Source organism: Pituophis catenifer, unplaced genomic scaffold, assembly GCF_029215685.1.
Source record: "Pituophis catenifer annectens isolate HBS135680 unplaced genomic scaffold, rPitCat1.0.hap2 SCAF_7, whole genome shotgun sequence".
Lineage (NCBI taxonomy): Eukaryota > Metazoa > Chordata > Lepidosauria > Squamata > Colubridae > Pituophis > Pituophis catenifer.
The window spans coordinates 57,521,933-57,543,408 of record NW_027256887.1 but is presented as its reverse complement, the minus strand read 5'-3'; the positions used below and the strand labels follow the sequence as shown (position 1 = coordinate 57,543,408).

General features: G+C 36.9%; 1 protein-coding gene across 1 annotated transcript; it reads right to left on the bottom strand.

Annotated features, from left to right (window-relative positions):
- Positions 1 to 1,597: 1,597 nt before the first annotated feature.
- On the bottom strand, positions 1,598 to 20,840 carry ERP27 (endoplasmic reticulum protein 27). The gene is given in 8 exon segments (XM_070947709.1): positions 1,598 to 1,645; positions 4,239 to 4,436; positions 5,767 to 5,892; positions 9,686 to 9,802; positions 17,486 to 17,623; positions 20,530 to 20,630; positions 20,739 to 20,799; positions 20,802 to 20,840. Coding segments are annotated over 8 exon segments (828 nt in total).
- Between the last annotated feature and the right edge of the window lie 636 nt (positions 20,841 to 21,476).

The window sequence follows — 21,476 nt, the reverse complement described above, 5'->3', positions numbered from 1 at the left end:
AAGAGATTTGCTTTGGCAGGTCTAAGGATTGAACAATCCAATCCTCAACCGTACCATTTTGATTCATGCAGCTCTGGCAAAATAGCATGATTTTGGCTTAACAATTCTGGTGTGTTAATTAGTTCAAATAAGAGTAGAAAAGTGAAGTTTTGGGATGAAAAAAATTAACAAGAGATAAAAATGAGACACCAAATGCATAAAAGATTACTTTTGTGATCCCTCATTTTCTTTTTTTCATCCTAGAACTTCATATGGTAAGACAGAGATTTCCTAAAGAACCATTTTCCTTATCTGGATTATTACCATACATTGATTTTGGAAACTTCAGGCTTAAAAGATGGTGACTTGAAGAAGATAAAGAAAATAAACCCTGTTTTTTATTCTCAGCTCTGCTCTTTGGACCAATCTCACACAGGAGCTGTTTTGTGATTTCTGCATTTGGCCATTCTTAAAGCTGAACACTTTTCAAAGAGACAGTGTGGTGACTGTTTGATGGCAGTAGCAAACATTCGGGCTAGAAAGGGCTAACCATTCATGAGGGAAGCACCTTGGCACAGCTTCAATGGAATGAATCAATGTAAAGGAACAGAACTGGCTACTTAATGTGCCCATGACAAATTTTTCTGGCAAAGGGCTTTCCCTTAACAACAAAACATTTTAAAAGAAGGTGCTTTTATCGGACTCTGATTTCCTTTGTTCTAAGAGCAATGTATGAAAATAAACACCACCTCCTTTCATGGTGGATATGAGAGAACAAAAACCTGTTACCCATTTTTTATTTTTCTATTTAATATTTTTAATTATATCTTCAACTTTTTCATTCTGATAATGAAAAGGTTCTCAATGGCCTTCCTTATCTGTTTGTGTTTGTTAGCCTTTTTTCATATTTCTCATCCCCACATTCTTTATCTTTTGTACTTCATATTCATTTGGTTGAAATGTCTTTCTTTGATTCATTTATTTCATGTTAACTCGGAAAAAGGCTTTAAAGATTCCTCATCATGAAAAGTTTCCATAAAAGTTCCTCACTTTCTTAAAAGGAGACAGCTGAACCTACACCTATTCCTCAATAATTTTAGGACATTTTAAACAGTTTATGAGAAGGACAATTTCCCGTCATATAGGCATATTAATTGATTCTGCTGCTATCACAGTCCAGAGATGTTTATGACATAAAGCAAAATCTGAAAAATTTCCTTATCAGAGGCAAATAAAATTGAGATACAAGATATGCAGAAATCCTTGTTCAATCTATATTCAATACTGTGTAAACAGCTATGGTCTGTTTCTACCATTCCATATGAACATTTCTCCAATATAGTATGTATTCCTTTAATAGGACTTTTGTTTAATATACAAACTCACAACTTTATTTATTCAGCCATATAATATAATTTATTCAGAGTATAATGCAAAAAGTATGTAATGTCTCCAAAATTAAAATGAACAAACACAGGGTTTGAGAATGAGTTAACACTTGTCTGGAAATTGATTCCAGATCTTAATGACAACCTCATAGAGAGAAGACATTTTTCTAGGTTGCTGTTGATTACAGTAATTGCAGTTGTCATATTTCTGTTATGGAGCTGAAAAAAATTCAGAGTTCCTCTCTGAAAAGGTTGTCCTCTGGTTTAGACGTTTTTTTCTGAAACAAAGCAGAATAAAGAGAAACACATCATATCATGAAGGGAAATATATGTAGCTTAACAAAAAGAGTTAAGCTTAAGCCCTTCCGCCTCCAATTTATTTTTCAATTTTAGCTCAGTGTCACTTGCATAAATCAGAAACATGTAACCCTAAAAATAAAACTACCTTACCACAAAAATGAATTCCTGATCACTTCTTGTAGCTTAATGGCAAAACAGATATTATGTATTTCAAAAGCCCTAGATTCAGTTTCTATTATTACCAGGTAGGATTGGGAAAGTCTCATCTCTAAAAACTTGTAGAACTTTATCCACTATTCTTCATTAGCTGGACCAATGGCCTCCTTCAGGAACAAAGCATTTTCCTCATTTCTTGAGTAATACATAAATGGGATATTGAAACTCAGTTCTAATACTTTAAAACGGGGGTCCCCAGGACCCGGGCCATGGTAGGCAGCAGCCCATTTGGAACTGGGTTGTGTAAGTGGAGCTGTGCACATGAAATGGAGTTGAGCACACACACCTGCCACTTACACAGAACCATTTCTTCTCTCCCCCCACCCACCCACCCCCAGCCACGCTGTGCCTTAACCCTAACCCTAACCCTAACCCTAACCCTAACCCTAAGCCTCCTGGTACTCAATTACCATATCATAATCACTCAGTTATATATTCCTTGATAAAAAGCAATTTCTTCCATTGTCCTCATGATGTTGTTCTCATCTCTAAGTGTTCAGATATTAAAGTAGTTACCCCTCCCCCCTTATTTCAATACCATCCAACAACAGGTAAGTAAAATCTGGTATGTTTTGCCACTTATTCAAGGAGAAGGTATTCAGCTGAAGAAAAGTGGGTATGAGCTTGTCCAGCTGCCATTCTGTAACTTAAAGAGTTATATATACTGGCATGTGCAATCTCAAAAAACCACAAAGAATCGAACAGTGATAGACAAAGCAGACTCAGGAAAACAGAGCCTTGAAATCAGACCCTCCCCATTTCTTCTCATTGGTGGGTGTTTTTCTTGCTAGCTGGTATAAAATGAGGATGGAGGACGACACAGCCAGAGGATTTAACTAGTTACTTTGCATACCAAAAGTGTTACGCAAAAAATTAGGATAACATCATTGGCAATGGTGGCAAACACAGATGGAACAGAGTGTGGCAACAGGAGCTGTATATTGCATGCCAATATTGTTTTCTGACAACTGAAAAATTTGTGGAGAACAGCACTTTTGTTTAATAATGGAGAAAGGTCCTAAGGTGTTTAATTAGCAGTTTGTGGCCCTTTTTGGCTAATAGCCTAAGAATCTGTGCAATGACTGCATTCAAATGACACATGTCATCTGATGTGCTGAACTACTAGTACTCATGAATCAACTGTCAGGATGCAAAAGCAGGTTTGAAAAGAACAAGCTAGTTATTGCTCAAAGACTAAGTATTTTACAAAAGTCTTTAAGGAAAAGACTTTAAATATAGATATCTTAAAGCAGGTGGGTCTCTAAGTGTTCCTGTTGTTTATAATAGAGACATTGTAATAGAAATGTGCAATATATGTATTTTTCCTCTAACAGAACACAGTTCCTTGGTGGGAGACACTGGTAGGCAACCTGGTAATTGGGGAACAGAGAGCATCAGGGCTTTTGACAACACATTGTATGCCATTTCTGATTACCGGTATTTACATTACAAGAATGGGTCTTCCTTTTTAACAACATCACTAAGGTTTATAATTAATTCTTAAGATTGCTTCTGTCAAAGAAGTGAATCAATTTTATGCCTATTAATTCCCAAACCTTACCCAAGGTCTGAAGTATCTGTACACACAAAGTTTACCACAGTTCTCTATTTTTCCATGAGTCTAAAGCTTCCTTTCTCTAATCCCTAGAAACACATAAATAAACATAAACCCAGAATTTCCAGAGGTTGGAAAAACAAATTGTGCAAAGGAGAAAACATAAGACACTGAATGTAATCATTCAAACTAGTCCAATTTGTATTACCTATTCCAATTCTAGAGTTTCAGGTTTAAAGATTAATAACTAATAGAACATTTCTAAATGTTATGGAATTGCACAGCTTTTCAAAAGGAGAAAGCAGTTCTTTGGTAAGACATTAGCTAAATGAGATAACATTTTCATGTCTTTCCCCTTTTTAAATGGAAATTTTAAATTTGGTTTTAAATTATTGGGGTTTTAAATTTGTTCAGCCAAATTATTTAATTCGTTTTAGTTTATTTTAAATGTTGTATCTATATGTTTTATTCTATGGCTGTTCTCCGCCCTGAGTCCTTCGGGAGTAGGGCGGTATACAAATTCAATGAAATAAATAAATAAATAAATAATGTTAACATCTTTCTGAGGAAAAGCATGAACTCCAAATACACTTAGAGAACACTAGGTTGGACAAAGCTGATAGGGGATAGGAAGAAATGTTTTGAAACCCCACAGTTTTTTTCAGACATAAACTTGGAAATGATGTTGACAGGGAGAGAAGAGCTAGCACCAAATTTCCAGGATGATGTCAAGGAAACAGCAAGCTGTTGACTAGTCAAGGAATCATGTGTGCAAAAACTCATTCTCACTTCATACTCACTTCTTCCTTTCTGTCCAAGAAGGCATTACAAAAATCAGTTATTCTCTCCACAGAGACTTCATCCAGAAGCAGCACATCCTGCTCCTCATCTGCAGTGTAGTAGGCAGCCAGGGCAGGTAGCTGGGACTTCTTTAAGTGGAAATAAGACAGAACCCGATCATTACCCTCGATGCTGATGTCCACCAGGATAAATAGAGCCTTCAAAGAAAGAACAAAAACATAATTTTAAAAAGTTCATGGAGCAAATAAATATAACACATATTTATAATGATGAGGAATTAAAGGATGATAAGGTTTCGCCAGAGTTGTCTTTGTAAATCCAATCTTTAAGGCTTCTAAATTTATCCAAAGAAGTGTAAACCGGTTGGTTTAAACTACTGTTTTGTGCCACACAGGCCTCTTAGCTTCCCTGTTCATTCTATTTAAATACAGCTTTACTACTCTTTCAACAGCATGAGGACTATATTAAAACTGTAACCATTTTGGATCCTGGCAATAAAGCAAAGTGATGCCTCCCGCATCCCAAACCAAACTGACCATGGAAGACTGTGCTAATAATGAGAGAGTGCTCCTATATTAAATGATTATGGAATCACCAGTATATTTTCCAAGGGCCAAGTAGTATTTAGGAAAATAACTTAAACAGAAATAACAAACATTTCATCCTCATAAATCCAGAAAAACTGATTTAGTGTCCTCAGTGCCCTGTTCATTTGGCAAGATTCATGGACAAGAGTGCCATGATTCTTGGAAGAAATTCTAAAGGTAGCTGAATTTTCAAAGGCCCTGGAAAAAGGCAGATGGAACACTAGTTCTACTGACTTCTCCAAATTCTTTTCTGCAATTAAAGGGTGCCCCAGATACTATATAATAGAAAAGCTAAAGAAATAAAAACTGCAAAATATACCCTGAAGGTGGTATAAAATATGCAATATTTTTACAGCCGCAGTTAACTACCAATATTAAACAAAAATGATCCAATTAACTTTTCTTTCTGCTAACAAAATAATTATCATTGTAGCATGGTGCCAGTAAATGGGTGGTATAATAAATATTGAGCCTTCTTCATTTCATCAGCTTTCCTCTAGAGAATGTATGTGAATGGAGCATATGTTCCAAATCCGTGTTTACAAAAATTTGGTTTCTGTTTGCTAACCTAGTTTTAAGTCTCACACACATACACACACACATATATATTGAAAATTCGAAGAATCTTATAATTTGAATTAATAATATGAAATTATAGAGGGAAAGAAAAGATTAAAAAATCTTAGGTGATTTTTCTAATCAGAAATGTGCATGGAGTTGGGTCCTTCCAACTCCATGTATTTATTATATATAAAATTAAAAGTTTGTTGTGTCATTCTTAATTTGAGCAGGGAAGTTGTGGGGTTTTGTGCAGTATCACACTCATGCTTAATCCTCCTGCTTCCCCCATTTGTATTTTAATATATGAAATATTATGTAAACAGAACTAGCACTTCCAAAAAATCTTTTGTGACATTGAAAAGGAATATTTCAGATTTACCTTGCCTTGAAAGGCTACTGCTGCTTCACGGTACTTGTTAATCCTCTCAGTATGTAGTGGGGAAGTCTTGTCACTGAATAGAAGAAGATGGGTCTGAACTGCACTATCAAAGAGGCCGACTGCAATCTGTCATGATTAACAGAACAGATGAAGTAATATGTTGATTAGAGAATGTAAGCATTAATCTTCACATGTTCCAAAAAACCCTCAGCCATGAGATAAATTTATAGTCAAGGGTTGGAAGAGAATGCAACTGAGTTGAAGGGCTAGAGAAACAACAAAGGAAGATAATGCTCAATAGCACAGGTAGGCATTATAGAAGTCACAAACACCTGTTTTGGTATTTACAAAGCTTCACTTTTTTTACTGTCCTTTAAATCACATTTACTTTTTTTAAAGTGGGAAATTGATATATTCTAGTTGACCTGAAACTATAAATAGAAAATTAAAATGGTGACTTTCTTTTTAAATCATTTGCTAGTGGCATTGCTGACATAAACACAATTTCCAAATGATGTATTTAAGGCTATTGAACCAAGATATAGGCCTGGTTTCAAGGAAATAAATATGGAGAGGAGGAAAGTATGACTAATGTTGGCACATCTTCTACTGAGTAATCTGTATACCTCATCCCCTCTATTTGTACAGCAAACATGACTGATAAAATGACATGAAAGAAGTTATGTCAAAGGCTAAATCTCCAACCTAGGGCTTGCTGCAATCCACACCGGAAGTGGCAAATTTTCTTTAATGTTCATTTTAATGTTGATTTTTGTATTTGCCATGGTTGTTGCTGTTATACATCTAAATACTTATTTGGAGATTTCTACCCCACACTTCATTTCACCTCACTTTACTTTACTTTAATACCTCAGTACTCATCCTTACTTGGTTCCAGGAGGTGCAAAGAGTACCAAAAACAAGGACTTCCAAACCATTTTTTTCCATAAGGAATAATGTAATGAGTCACAAAACAGCTGACACTGACATATTCTAGCTTGTGTGTTGAGTACCAAATAAATGATGAGTACCAGGATAAAATTTTCATGTCAAAATGCATTGGAAAACAAATTCGATGAATTTCAAAACAGTTGAATACCAAGGACCACTGTACTTTAATTTAATTTACTTTATTTTACTTTACCTTACTTTACTTTACCTTGCAATTCAATAGAAGGAAGTTTCACTGAGTTCAGTGCTACATTTTTTCAGTTGCAGTCTTCTTTGTTTCTTACTTATTTAAATATTTAAATAACTTGAAATTTCATGTCCCAGTAATTTTTAATAAATGGATTGTTTACTTTCATCATGAATTTAATTAAATTGGCTGTATGGCATAGTGTGCTCTTCTAAGTCAGAACAGAGTGAAAGCAAACCTGCTGAAAATACTGAAATGGCCACATATGTATTCTCTTTAATATTACAATGATTAAATTATAAAAACATAGCAGAAACCTGGAAAACATCATCTGGAACTGGAAGTCACAAAGTTGGGGCAGGTTGGAAGACAACACTAAAAGAAGGCACACATCACCTGGGGGTGGCATGATGGAGCAGCACACACTAGGTCTCTGTGAGCATCCTCCAATCCCCTGGCATTTATTGCATAGTCTCTAGGTGGTAGACAATTTGTCATCTGACTTTTCCTTTCCCCTTTCTCCCCCTGACACTTCCTGGACTGCAGCTGCTGCTCCCACAAGCCAAACAGAGAACTGGAGAGTCTGCAGCTGACCTGCTGCTCCTTCATGTGCCTCATAGAATCACAGTGAGAGAAAGACCTCTATGTCAGACCTTGCCAGCTTTTCCATTAAAAAAGAGGAATATGTGAAAGGATTCCAGAATTAATAAGAAAAGGTCAGTGAGTGCACTTCTTGAAGAACCTTCCAGCTCAGACCACTGGGACTCTACGTTGTGGGAGGTCCAGAATATTCTGGCCTTCAGTTTCAAAGCTCCATTTCTCTTTCCATGAAAATAGCTAGACTACAAGACTCAAGAAAAGACCAAGTCAGACATGGGCAATGTTCTGACTATTAACCCACAACAGGGACAAAAAAGAAATCTCAGCAAGAGATGTATTCCTCACATGCACAGTTCAAATGCCCTTGAAGTGATGTCCCAGTGTCTGGAGGCCGTGCGGATCTGGATGGGGAGGAACAGGCTCAGGCTCAACCCATCCAAGACCGAGTGGCTATGGTTTCCGATGTCCCGATATAGTCAGTTGATGCCATTGCTGACTATTGGGGGCAAATCGCTGGCCCCCACGGAGAGGGCTCGCAACTTGGGTGTCCTCCTGGATTCACGGCTGTCTTTAGAAGAGCACTTGACGGCCGTGACTGGGAGGATTTTTCATCAGGTTCGCCTGATTCGGCAGTTGCGTCCCTTTCTGGATCGGGACTCCCTACACACAGTCACTCATGCCCTCGTCACTTCCCACCTGGACTACTGCAACGCTCTCTACATGGGGCTCCCCTTGAGGAGCACCCGGAGGCTCCAACTGGCGCAGAGTGCGGCCGTGCAGGTGGTTATGGGAGCAACATGGCGCTCCAGTGTGACACCTCTCCTGCGCGAGCTGCACTGGCTCCCGGTGGTCTTTCGGGTGCGCTTCAAGATTCTGGTTACCACCTTTAGAGAGCTCCATGGCTTAGGACCTGGTTATTTACGGGACCGCCTACTACCACAAGCAGCCTCCCACCGGCCGGTACGCTCTCATAGAGAGGGGCTCCTCCGGGTGCTGTCAGCTAAACAATGTCGACTGGCGGCCCCCAGGGGGAGGGCCTTCTCTGTGGGGGCACACACTATCTGGAACGAGCTCCCCCCAGAGATACGGAGGATCCCGGATCTACGCACTTTCCGCCGTGCTCTTAAGATTCTTCTATTCCAGCAAGCCGGCCTGGTCTAATTTTCTCCCCTGTTTTAAAATTCTTTTACATTGAAATTTTAATTTGTTTTAAATTATTGGGATTTTTTAATTGTCTTGGGCTAAATTATTTAATCTGGTTTTAATTATATCTTTTAACTTTTGTATTTATGTATTTTATTTTGTGCCTGTTCACCGCCCTGAGTCCTTCGGGAGTAGGGTGGTATATAAATCTAATGAATGAAAGAAAGAAAGAAAGAAAGAAAGAAAGAAAGAAAGAAAGAAAGAAAGAAAGAAAGAAAGAAAGAAAGAAAGAAATGCAAATATCTATTATAAACCTTAAATTACACCTGTGCAACTTTTTCCAGAGCAAGAATTGCAACTTGCTTTTGAAAAGCATTGCTTGCAGATCATATTTCAAAAAAAAGATATTAGGGCAAGAAGCAAAAGAAAATACAATGTTTATATTTATGTTTACATTTAATCACAATTAAATATACTTAATGAAGTTATTTCTCTTTTTTAGAATTACAGTGGTACATTGGTGCTCAACTGCTTTGAAATTCATTAACTTTGATATTCAAGGCATTTTGACATGAACATTTTGTCCCAGTACTAATTGGTTGGTACCCAATGCACAAGCTAGAACTTGTCAGTGTTAGCTGCCTGGCGACTCACTACATTATCCTTATGGGAAAAAATTGTTTGGTACTCATCATTTTTGGTACTCATTACGCTTACAAAAACCAATTAACAATGAGTACCGAGGTACCACTGTATAAGTCATTCATTTTGGAGGTCTCTGGAAGCCACATGCAACCTAACTCTGGGGTCAACCTAAGTCTGAGGTTTGCCCTTTCTGCTCACATGACATGCACCAAGCGTATGCCAATGTGAATTATTTAGGGTAACAGATAATCTGACATTAAAACTTTCCTCCTAATATATCAATTCTTTTCTTTATAAGAATAAATTAAACCTATTATTATAAACTAAACCTAAATCATTATAAACTCAGCAGTCAACTGTACTAGTTAGGTTGTAGAAAAATTCCTTTGTTACCATGGGGTTGTACTCAGTCACCCAACGGAGTTCATTCATCCGGACAAAGCGACTCAACTTTGCAACATCGACTTTGTTACCGTCTTGGATTTCCAAATCTTGCCTTTTGTTATCCACCTGAAGTAAAGCAAATAATCTTGCTATCATCACTGCACTTCAGCCACTGTTCTTTAAAACACTTGCAGAAAGCATTTCAAGTGCAATAAGAAACAATAGCCAATAATAATCCTTCAAGACCCAGACATTTATTTCCCCACTTTCAAGCAATATGTTTTCTACACAGATTTTTAGCCTTCTGCCTCTCTCCAAACAAATTTCTTATTCCATTCATTTCATTTCCCATCGATGCTTTTGCTTAAGATTTTCATAGTACTGACTATCCTAGAAAATTAAAACAATAAAGTCTTCGCTTTTTTGATTTAGCTAGAGAAATAGTTAACATAAATTTCTGAACTATTAGCAGCTGAATTAAACCATCCTGGATTCTAAAAAACAAGGTGGATTATTAAGTGTTTGTGGGGCTTTAGGAATGAGATCTTTAAAAAAAAAAAAACTAATTTCTACTTTTTGCAAAAGTTCATCTGCTAATTGCATTACTTCTAAGCTTAATAAACACTGGCAAAAGCATGTATGGATTTCCTGGAAACATTGTGCAAGCAAGAACCCTCTCCAATAAATACAGGCATTTTTCCAGAAGATCAAGGAAAAATATTCAGACTCCAAAAACTCCATTTTGGGGAACAGATCTTCCACTGACATTTTCCGGGATCTTGTTGACAGTCCCTTAACAGACAGGCAAGTAAAACAGCAAATTCCAGAGGATTAAGTCAGTGCTCAGTTAAATTTCCTTATTGATATATGCATGGCTCTATAGAGTATAAGTGAATGATTTGCACCAGAAAGGGAGGGAGAGGGAGATCCTGGGTAATGCACATCTCTGTATTCTTTTATATCCACCAAGCAAATGTGTTTTTTCCCCAGAAATATCTGTCCCAGTCTTTTTTATATATAGAAAGTCTTTTGACTTTGTTATTACTATATGCCTTAAAATATCTAAGCAGCCATTAATGTCAATTATTCTTTGACTGGTGGGAAGAAACTAAACCAAAAGTAACTCATAGAAAATAAGGAGTGTTAAACTGGTACAAAACAAGTGAGAGCCAGAACACATAAACTCTTGAGATACTCTTCCAGTGACCATCGGAGTCAATGGAAAAAGCATTTACTAGAGCAGCGGTTCTCAACCTGGGGGTCGCGACCCCTTTGGGGGTCGAACGGCGATTTCACAGGGGTCACAAAAGCCCTCTCTCCCCCCCCCCCACGCCTTCACTCACCCTCACTCTCTGCCTCTGTTGGATCGCCGGCCGTTTGCTTACCCCGCCCACTCCCAATCTATTGCTGCCTCCTGAGTCCCAGCTGATGGCTAGAGGGAAAAAAACTGTTTAAATTCTTGCCGCGGGGCTTCAAAGGGCCGCCCTACAGCTGATCAGTGTTAAAAGAAAACAAATGAGTAGACCGGTACCTGCAAAAATAGAAAAAACAGCCCCTTTCAGCTTCAGGATAGGTTAATTAGCACAAGTTGATTAGATCAGCCTCGACTCTCAGCTGATTTGCTCTCAGCTGTTTTGCGGAGGGCTCTGTTGCTAGCTGCAAAAAAATCTCGAGCAGATTTCTTCCCCCCTAGCTATGCTGAAAAAACAAAACTGAAAGTAAAGCAGGGTTTTTGCTGCAACGTGACAAAATAAGGCAGAGAGAGATTTCTTTTTCTTTTTCCTCACCAAAAAAAAGTAGGTGCAAAACTGCAAACAATGGGAAATTTAGGGCAAAAAAGGAGGTTCAAGATTTTAAAACACAAAAGAAAAAAAGCTCTATTTAACTAGGGAATTGTAATAATTGAGATACTATTAATTGTATATTGTGTTGAAAGCAGAAATGGTTAAGTTGTGGTTTGGAGGAATATATGGGGGAAATTATTTGGTTTATTATTATTGGTAAATATAATTAATTGATTTGTAAGAAATTGGATTGTATGGAAATAATTGGAATATTCATGTTCATATTGATTAATATACAAAAAAGATAGTTATATAACTAATTGATTTATATTAAAATGTTGAATTTGTATTAAACAACTGTATTACATAATTACATAATTACATAATTAACCAATGTGAGGATGGATATAAAAATAGATGACAATGCGAAGGGGTATAATATAGAATAGAAGGGAAAAATTGAATTTGATTAAGATTAGAGATGAGGATGAAGGGTAATATTGATTTTTTAAAAAAATAGATGAGGAATAAATATGGCAAAAAGGAAATATAGAAATTGTAAATTTAATTGAAATGACTAAACACTGTTTAAATTTGTGAACCGGCCAAATACTCTGTTCAAAGAAAATACATTGTATGTTTGTATGTGTGTTTCTAATTACTGCTATTTATTCATATTTGTTCTCTTTTATTCTTTAAAGTTTAACAATTCATTCTTTATCTTAATATCTTTATATTTGTTTGGGGTTGGCTTTCTTCCCTTTCATCTTTTTTATTGTACAGCAATCTTTCTCCTCAAACCTATCACCTCTCTCTTTTCTTTCCTTCTTACTTTCTCTTCTCCCCCTCTTCTTCTCCTCCCTACTTCCTCTTCCTTTCTCCTTCTCCTCCTTTCTTTCTCCCTCTCTCACCCTCATTCCTATGCTAATTTCTCTTCCCTTCCTTCATCCCTCTCTATTGCTGTATCCTTTTATGCATATGGACTACTCAGAGGGCTGAAAAAGTTATTTTTGACGGTCCTCGCACTTTTGACCAATCCTCGAACTTACGACTGTCCTCACATTTTACGTTTTTACCCTATCTTGTCACCATGGTGAAGAGAAGCAGTTGTGAAATGAGTGACACGGTTGTTAAGAATGCTACAATGGGCATAAATGATGACCAGTCATAAGTGTGAAGACCGGTCAAAAGTGCGAGGACCTGTCAAAAATCACTTTTTTCAGCCTTCTGGGTAGTCCTTTTGTGCGCATGGACTACTCAGAGGGCTGAAAAAGTTATTTTTGACTGGTCCTCGCACTTTTGACCAGTTCTCGAATTTACGACTGTCCTCACATTTTACATTTTTTGCCCTATCTTATCACCATGGTGAAAAGAAGCAGTTGTGAAATGAGTAACATGGTTGTTAAGAATGCTGCACGGGCATAAATGTGAGGATGGTCATAAGTGTAGGACCAGTCAAAAATGCGAGGACCTGTCAGAAATGACTTTTTTCAGTCCTCTGAGTAGTCCCTATATACATAGCCATGGCCACCCGGTCACATGACCAGCTAGCCACACCCACCCAGTCACATGACCTCCAAGCCACGCCCACAAAATAAGCCACGCCCACAGAACCGGTAGTAAAAAAATTTAGAACCCACCCCTGGTTGGGGGTCACCACAACATGAGGAACTGTATTAAAGGGTCGCGGCATTAGGAAGGTTGAGAACCACTGTACTAGAGGTTGGAATGGACTACAGACTCTGTAAAAACAGATCAGCCCTATTCCAACGCTGTACGTATTTTGTTGTTGCATAAAGAATCTCCTATATCAGGGAAACAACATATATACGTATGTTAAAGCAGACCTTCTTCATGAAATTATTTGGGGAGGGTAGGTAACTCATCCAATGCCATTGGATTAGGCCTGGATTAGTGTGGTTAGTTTTTGACTGCAAAACTCTGATAGTTCCATGTCATCTTAATATATCCAGAAACCCCAAAGAATGTCAAGTATTGAACATAAACCCATCAAAAATATTTAATAATCTATCCAGCTATCCCCAGTTTAATGTTTTCAATTTATATAGCACTGTAATTCCTGTTGCCTTCTGTTTACATGTTAGCCTTGAAGATGTAGTCCAATACAGCAGTTAACTAGTTAGTTATACCCTCCATCTCTACATAACAAGGGAAGTCCTCATTTAGTGACTGCACTTGAGATCCATTATTAAGCACAATAGTCACTAAGCAGAAAATCATGCGACCGTAATGGACTTACCACATCATTTCCTATTTGGTCATTAAGTGAGCCATCTCAAGGCTGTGACTTATAATTTTACTTCCATATTCTCCATTTATCTGCTTGTCACAAGTCATTTGGGAAGTACACAAATGTCAATCATGAGATTCGAGGATGCTACAACAATCATAAATGCATATTTGTTGTAAAGTGCCTAAATGACAATCATGTGATTGTGGGACACTACAACCATCATGTATGTAAGGATTGATTGCAAGCTATTATTATTATTATTATTATTATTATTATTATTATTATTATTATTATTATTATTATTATTATTTACTTTATTCATTAAACATGAAACTCAGTCAACTGAACATATAAAAATGCATCACAAATACCATTGACTGGCGTTGATGGTTGATACGGGTTGCTGCCAGCATCCTAGGTATCAACCAAGCATCTTCTTAAAGTTGTTTATTTATTATTTACTTTATTCATTAAACATGAAACTCAGTCAACTGAACATTCAAAAATGCATCACAAATACTATTGACTGGTGCTAATGGTTGATACGGGTTGCTGCCAGCATCCTAGATATCAACCAAGTCATTATTCATCATCAACCTATTATTATTGTTGTTGTTGTTGCTGCTGCTGTTGCTGCTGCTGTTGTTAATTATTAATTATTAATGTAAATTCAGATGGTTAGGAACAAAGCAGTTCAGAAAGCAAGGACTACCTGTAATAGACTGGGGTGAGCAGATCCTCTTCAATAGTGGAAGGGAAAAAGAGGCCTTAAAGTGAATCTTGATTCCTGGCAATTACTGTATATGGATAGGTCCATGCAGTGTTCTTAGCAACAATTTTGGAAGTGGCTCGCCACTGTTTTTTTCCTTAGGCTGAGAGAAAGTGTCTGGCCCAATGTCACCCAGCTGGCCCATTCCAGCATCTTAACTAGTATGCCACATTGAATGTCAATAAAAGTATTATTTGGATGTCTAATGGGAATGGATTTTTTAAATGAAGCAGATACATTCTGTGGTAGTTTAAGATGTTAAAAAGACATCATACTAACTGTCCAAGGAAACCTGCTACCTCTACTCAAAGTAACTTAAAGAATTTTCTGTACAAATCAGTCAACTGCAAGTTCAACTTAGTAAGTGGGGACTGTATTTGTAATGCCTACCCTGTTCCTCAATAAGGACATTGTTAGTTTAGCTACCTCTCAAGAAGGAAAAAAAAATCTTCCTGACCATACTTAATTTGCAGACATGATTTATTTTCGGTCTCTACCTCTTAATATTAAGGTTAAAAACAAGAAAAAAAATCAAGATTTATAGTAGAGAAACAAAATAGGGTGAAGGTCCTAAAACACGGATGTCAAACTCGATCACATCACGTGATGTATCGCGATGTATCACGATGTTTTTTGTCTTTGTGGAGCCAGGGTGGGCGTGGCCTGCACGTGACGCATCCGGCCCATGGGCCACCAGTTTGACACCCCTGCCCCAAAATATACAAATGGAAAAATACCATTATAAATCATATTAGATAATACCGTTTTCCCCAAAATAAGACATCCCCTGATAATAAGCCCAATTGGGCTTTTGAGCGCATGGCAATAAGGCCAAGCGCTTATTTCAGGGTTCAAAAAAACATAAGACAGGGTCTTATTTTTGGGGAAACACGGTAAATATGCATAGCTATCAAGTAGGTATATGCAAATGTTTCATGGTGAAAACTCTGGAATGGACTGTTCCAACCCAACCAGACATATACCGATTTTCAGTTCAACTGCCTCAATATTTTTTCCAATATTGTTGGAATGGTCTATTTTGAGGCTGAAATGTTGATAGAATAACGTTGGAACACTTATGATAAGGCAGAAGCAGCCAGTTGGAATAGGACTTTTTAGAACTGGGTCATTCCAACCACAAAATCTTTTAAAGCAGTAACAGACAGTGCCAGCTGGTGTCTTTTCAGATTGCAGAAAAGCAACTGGTTTACTTAATGCTTTTGCATGTTTAGACATACATAGATATGTAAATACAGAAGCAATCCATGCCAAACCTATCAAAAAAGATGTTTTATAATATAGAAGTATGCTAGAATACTAGTGCAATAAATAACTAAATGTTATATTAGCACTGTAACTCAGCCAATCATTCAACAAACTTGCTATTTCTCTCCCTTTCACTTTTCAAATTCTGAAGGAGAACATTTGGGAAAAAAAAGGTATCATATGCTACTTTGGGTTTCATGGGCCCAAGTTGGATAAAGCAGCTCATTTATTTCTTCATAAAGTATATAATGCCCATACAGTTTGTACAATTCTCCTGGGCTGAAACTAAGCACAAATTCTCCAAGGTAAAATGGGGATGCATGGATTTTGGGGGCAGAAAGGCAATGAACAAGCATATTACAGAGAATAAGCACAGCAGAAATGCTACTATTTAACTTGGGTGGGGGAGTATAAATTATCCAAATTTATAAAAATGTGTACTGATTAATATCATTTGATCTTGCTTTTTTAAATGCTGGAGTCATTCCAAAATATTCCATTGACTTTGAGGAGAGAAGTTCTTTTTTAAAAAAAAGAAGGATCCCCATTGGATATTTTTCCTATGCAATATATTCATAATTTGTTTCTACTGTTCCTGGAACCATCTCTTCATACCTCTATCTCTGCCTTCATCCAGATGATGTTTTAATGAGGTAATTGATTTGCCATATTTATAGTATCTTAAACCAGACCCAACAATGCTGTTATCCTTTAGCTGTAACGCTCCCATTTTCCTAATGCATCATTTGCCATTTTTTCCTACAAAGGAGGAGGAAAATATGGGATAGTTACAGAGTTTTCCCCCTGGAAATACTCCTGAGTTGCATTGATGCTTCAGCCAGGCAATGTTCAGTGAAACACATAATCATGGAAACTTGTTTGACAATTGTCATTTAGGTAAATGAAGAGTTCATACCAAATATCTTCAGTCCTGTTTTTATCCCATAAGTCCTTGTGGTAGGAGAATACTAGTAAATTTTTGTTCTGTAAATAGTGCCTCTTCAATTGATAATATTGTTGTTTTTAACATTTGTTCTGCTTCATTATACGGTTTACTTGTTTTGTATTTGAGCTCTCTAGTTCTAGGTAGCATGGTACTCAAAAGGTTTAGTTTTTCAGTTACTTGTTATAGTGTCTAATGCTACTTTGGGGACTTGATTGGCCCATAAACATCCAGCTGGTGTCCATGCAAAAGGGAGGACTAGAACATGGACTTCCCTAGTCTTAGCCCAGCATTCTAACCATTATGTCATGCTGGCTTTCATTCCCTACTGACAAGATATAAACCATCAATATTGAGAAGGCATGTTCCATGATTAACAGGATATAACAACAAGTTTTGTAATGAAGCATCTTGTGGTTTGGGCAACTCTTCACTCAGCTTCATCACTTTACCTTTGAGGACTGCCTGAGCAGGATGCTCAACAGTCCATTAAGTTTTTGAATTCATACAGCACAACTGAATCTAAGGGAAGAAAAATAAATCAAAAGTTGTCCTAATATAGTTTGGGGTTAAAACTAATTTGTTCTTACTCCAAAGTTGGTTGGGTTAATAAGCTGCAAAACACTATCCTTGTGACTGACTCACTTAAACTTGTTTTATGAACCAAACTTTAGAATACCATAGATTCCTACATACCATAAATATGGCTGAAGAAAAGTCCCTGTTTATACCTATTAGCTGTAGCATTTAGATATTATTCAAGGAAGAAGCAGAACTGCAAAACAAAACCTACCATACGAAAGAGGGAGATGGTATTTTGGGTGATATTATAATGAGAAAGAACTTGAGAACTGGTGCAGATTCCAAATGGTACATCTGGTATATGCTTTACCATGGTAAGGAACTCTAAGGCTTCTGGTTTTTCTAAATCCTGAAAAAATAATGAACAAATTGAGAAAGATTTTGTGACACTATGATGTACATAGAGATTGGTTTTTGTCCCCAGAGCTATTCCATTCATAATTCTAGGAACAGGAAAGGGTATAAAAATTCTCTTAGAGCTTTTCCTGCAGTGCAATTTTACCATCATGGAGCAAGTCCCACTTCAGAAATTTAACTTAATGCATTATTTAAATAAAGGTTTATCTGCCACTGTCATTCAATACTGAAGCTTCCAGAGCAACAAGCAAATTGGACAAAAGTATATTTGAGGCTTTGCCAATTTTTTAATTTATTTTAGGTACAAAGATAGATGAGGAGGATGAAAATACAGGAGAAAGAGGGGGGAAAGAGAGAGGGAGAAAGTGGGGGGGGAGATAAAAAGAAAACAATGAAAGAAAATGTCCCTGCATCCTGCATCACATCAAAGTTACCCTGATTATTGCCAATTAGACAATCTGTGTCCCCTTGGGTCATCATTCCAGAGATACTTTATTATCAGATTCCTCCATGCCTTCAACAGTAGCAGAGCTTCTAATGTACTGCCTTCACTGGAAAATTTCTTTACAATTCAGGGAAATTTTTAGACATGTAGCTGTCTTGAAAATAGCCTATGTTGAGCTATATAGCACAGTCAAACATTTGCAGTTTACCACAGGAAATGTTTTGTGATCATTTTTATGTCATAAAATGTTTTATCAAATTTACAAAATTTCAACTCTCCAGGAGCCATGGGTCCAGAATTTTGGATACATTCTGTAAGTTAGTCGTTTGATATACCTTGGTTCAAAAAGTATTGCCTTATGATGCACCATTTTACCCAGTTAAACGTTACAAAGTTTAAATTTTGTTTGTGTATGTGTGTGTGTGTGTGTGTGTGTGTGTGCGCGCGCGCGTGCGTGCGTGCGTGCGTGCACATATACACACCCAGAGCTTGCAGGGAATGGTGTAAAGAGTCATCAACCTGCAACAGCCTTCCCCAATATGGGGTTCTTCAGAGGGCCAGTTAGGAGACAAGAGAGTTACAAGCCAGCTCTTGACTGTACTTGTAAGAAAGGTTGCCCTATGGCAGCAAACAGGTCATCTGTGATGACCCAAATGTTGGTGAATTAGAACTCCCAGAATCTTCTTTACTAGTGATTGTTATGGTAGAATTTGGCAATTGTGGTTCAATAATGTCTAAACAGCTACAGTTTCCCTATACTACAGCTATTCTTTTATAGAGATGTAGTGGGAGGAAAAAGGTAGAAAAAACAAAAAGAGGACAGGAATATGAAGGTGATACAGAGGAAAGGCAAAATGGTGAGGACCAGAATTTTTTTTAAAAAAAAAAATACAACATACAATGAAAGCAAGACATATTCTAAATGAAAATTATAATTCAGTAAGAATTTCTTCCAATTTGACTGTCTTTTACACTTAGCAGCAATTTAAGGGAAGAATGCTGACATCTGGTGGCTATTTTCACAGACTCCATTGAAGATGCATTTTAAGATCATTTAAAATATACAAAAACTCAGAAAGGTCTTTTATGTTTATAATTTCTTGTAATCTTTAATAATAATGAATCAGCATGATTTAGAGAGTTAAAAGTGGTATATTGGTTTATTACAAAGTGTTTATTATTGCTGTTTTTATTCTTGGAGAGAAGCATTCTTGGGATATTTTATCACTAGTGTCAACAATATTTAGCTATGTTAATGTCCTTGGTACAGGAAAGGGGATTCCTGTTCCCCTCAAATAGCAAAATGTTTTAGACTATCTTTATGGAAAGTTTAAAAATGCCCTTTTAAAACCATAGTAGAAAAGTATCTAATTTTTGTAGGTAGGTACATTTTTGTAGGTAGAATTTACATGGGCCTTCTTAAACTTCACACCTGTTTGATAAATTGGACTATAATTCTCATAATTCCCGAACAATGTGGATCAAGATTGTGAGTTGTAGATCAATCATGTCTAAAAGGACTTATTGATGCCCTTTAAGGAGAGACCCTTTTGTAGCTCTGGCAGCTGCAGGAAGGTATGTGCTCAGTTGGCTCTGATTATGAGAAACAACCTTCAGAAAACATGTTGAGAAAATAGACAAACATATTATGTGCCCTTGAGGTTAATTTGGCACTGATTCAATAACGCAGCTGTCCCTAACCTGATGCCCTCCACATGTTTTTGACCCAGCACATCCTGGAGGGTAGCAGATTTGAAAATACAGCTGTCATGATTTTTAACTCAGATTTGTCTTGTGTCCCTGTTAACAGGCAGATTAATCTTTCCTGGATTAGTTGATATCTCAGTATTTTATAACATGCTAATTATACCTTTCCAACTTCCCACAATAAATTCCTCAATTAACAAAAAGTTGTTAGTTTAAAAAACTTCTATGGCATTTTTTAAAACCCTTTAAAATAGTATAGCATAGAGAAATAATATAAAACATTAATAAACTGTTTTCAAAACAATGTTAAAGTAGCAAGGACTGTTTAAAAGTTTGAATTAAAAAGACAATCTTGATTCTTTTTGAGAGCAATGAGGAAAAAGTATTTTCTGTGGGATTGAAAAGTGAAATTGGCCACAAGAAAGATGGTCCCCTAGGTCAGTGTTTCTCACCCAGCAAGTTTAAGATGCATATTCTTCAATATATTATATATTATTATAAGAGACTTATAATATATGCAAAATAAACTATCTCTGGGGGGTGATACGATATGCTAAATATGGTTCCCTTAAATATAGTTTATGAAATGAAACACATTTTTCATAGTTGACACAATGTGCTAAACTATAAATCATAGGTAATAAGCATAATGTCTAGGTTCCACAAGTACTAAGCCCAAAGCAGGCAAACCATAGCGCACTTTCTGTAAAACCAATCACTCGGTATCTTGTTGCATTTCAACAGACCTCAAAGAATCCAACAACTGCCACCTCAGCTCCATCAATGAAGGCTGCTGTACTTGGGATATCTTCCAGAAGCACAGGCTTCCTTTCCTCTTTGATAGTATCTGGAGGTAATAGAAGGAAGGTACTGTTTAGCCAGCATCTTTTTATGGCCAATTTCTACTGATTGTCATAAAGACCCACTTTGAATTTTCATATTAACAAATCTTCACCTGGACAAATAGTTCTTTCACATTTTGTCTTTAAACAATGCCTGGGAATAACATAACCAATAGAAAAAATGTCCTTTCCTGGTTTTGGTGCCAACCTGCCATGAAGCAAGATCTGTTGTAGCATGGAGCATTCTTGGATGAGGTACCTAATGTTTAAAATTCCACTTCTCAAGTGAGGCCTAGCGCCACCTGATTTTTCAGATGGGGAAATCTGCTTGTTCCATTTGGTTTTTAAGAGATAGATGGAGCTAAAGGATGACTAACTGCATTTAGGCTTCAAGTCTTATTCATGACAGATGCATTTCCTCTTAGTGTTTCTTTTCTGCAGCTGAATTTTATTCTTCTTTGTGATTATTTTTTTCAAATAAAAAGCTAACTAAAGCATGAATTGCTTTACTATGATCCATGGCTTTATTTCCCATCATGAAGAATTGAGACTGCTGTTTGAGTGATGTCATAATACACAGGAATTTGGAATGAAATAAATAGCAATTTGGTTTACGGTGATCCCACTTGATTATACCGATGAAGGGGACTAGTCTGTGCTACAATCTCTCTTTTCAAGGTTTCCTAGGAAAATCATGAATCTGATTGTCCCTGAGTTTTTCCTAAACCATTTTCGGTATTGAGAATTGTGTTCTAGCTAGGAGTTGAGCATGCTGCCTACTAAAACAGCATCACCACAATACCCCTCAGAATGATTACTCTTCCTTAATCCAAACTACACTAGTGTAGCCG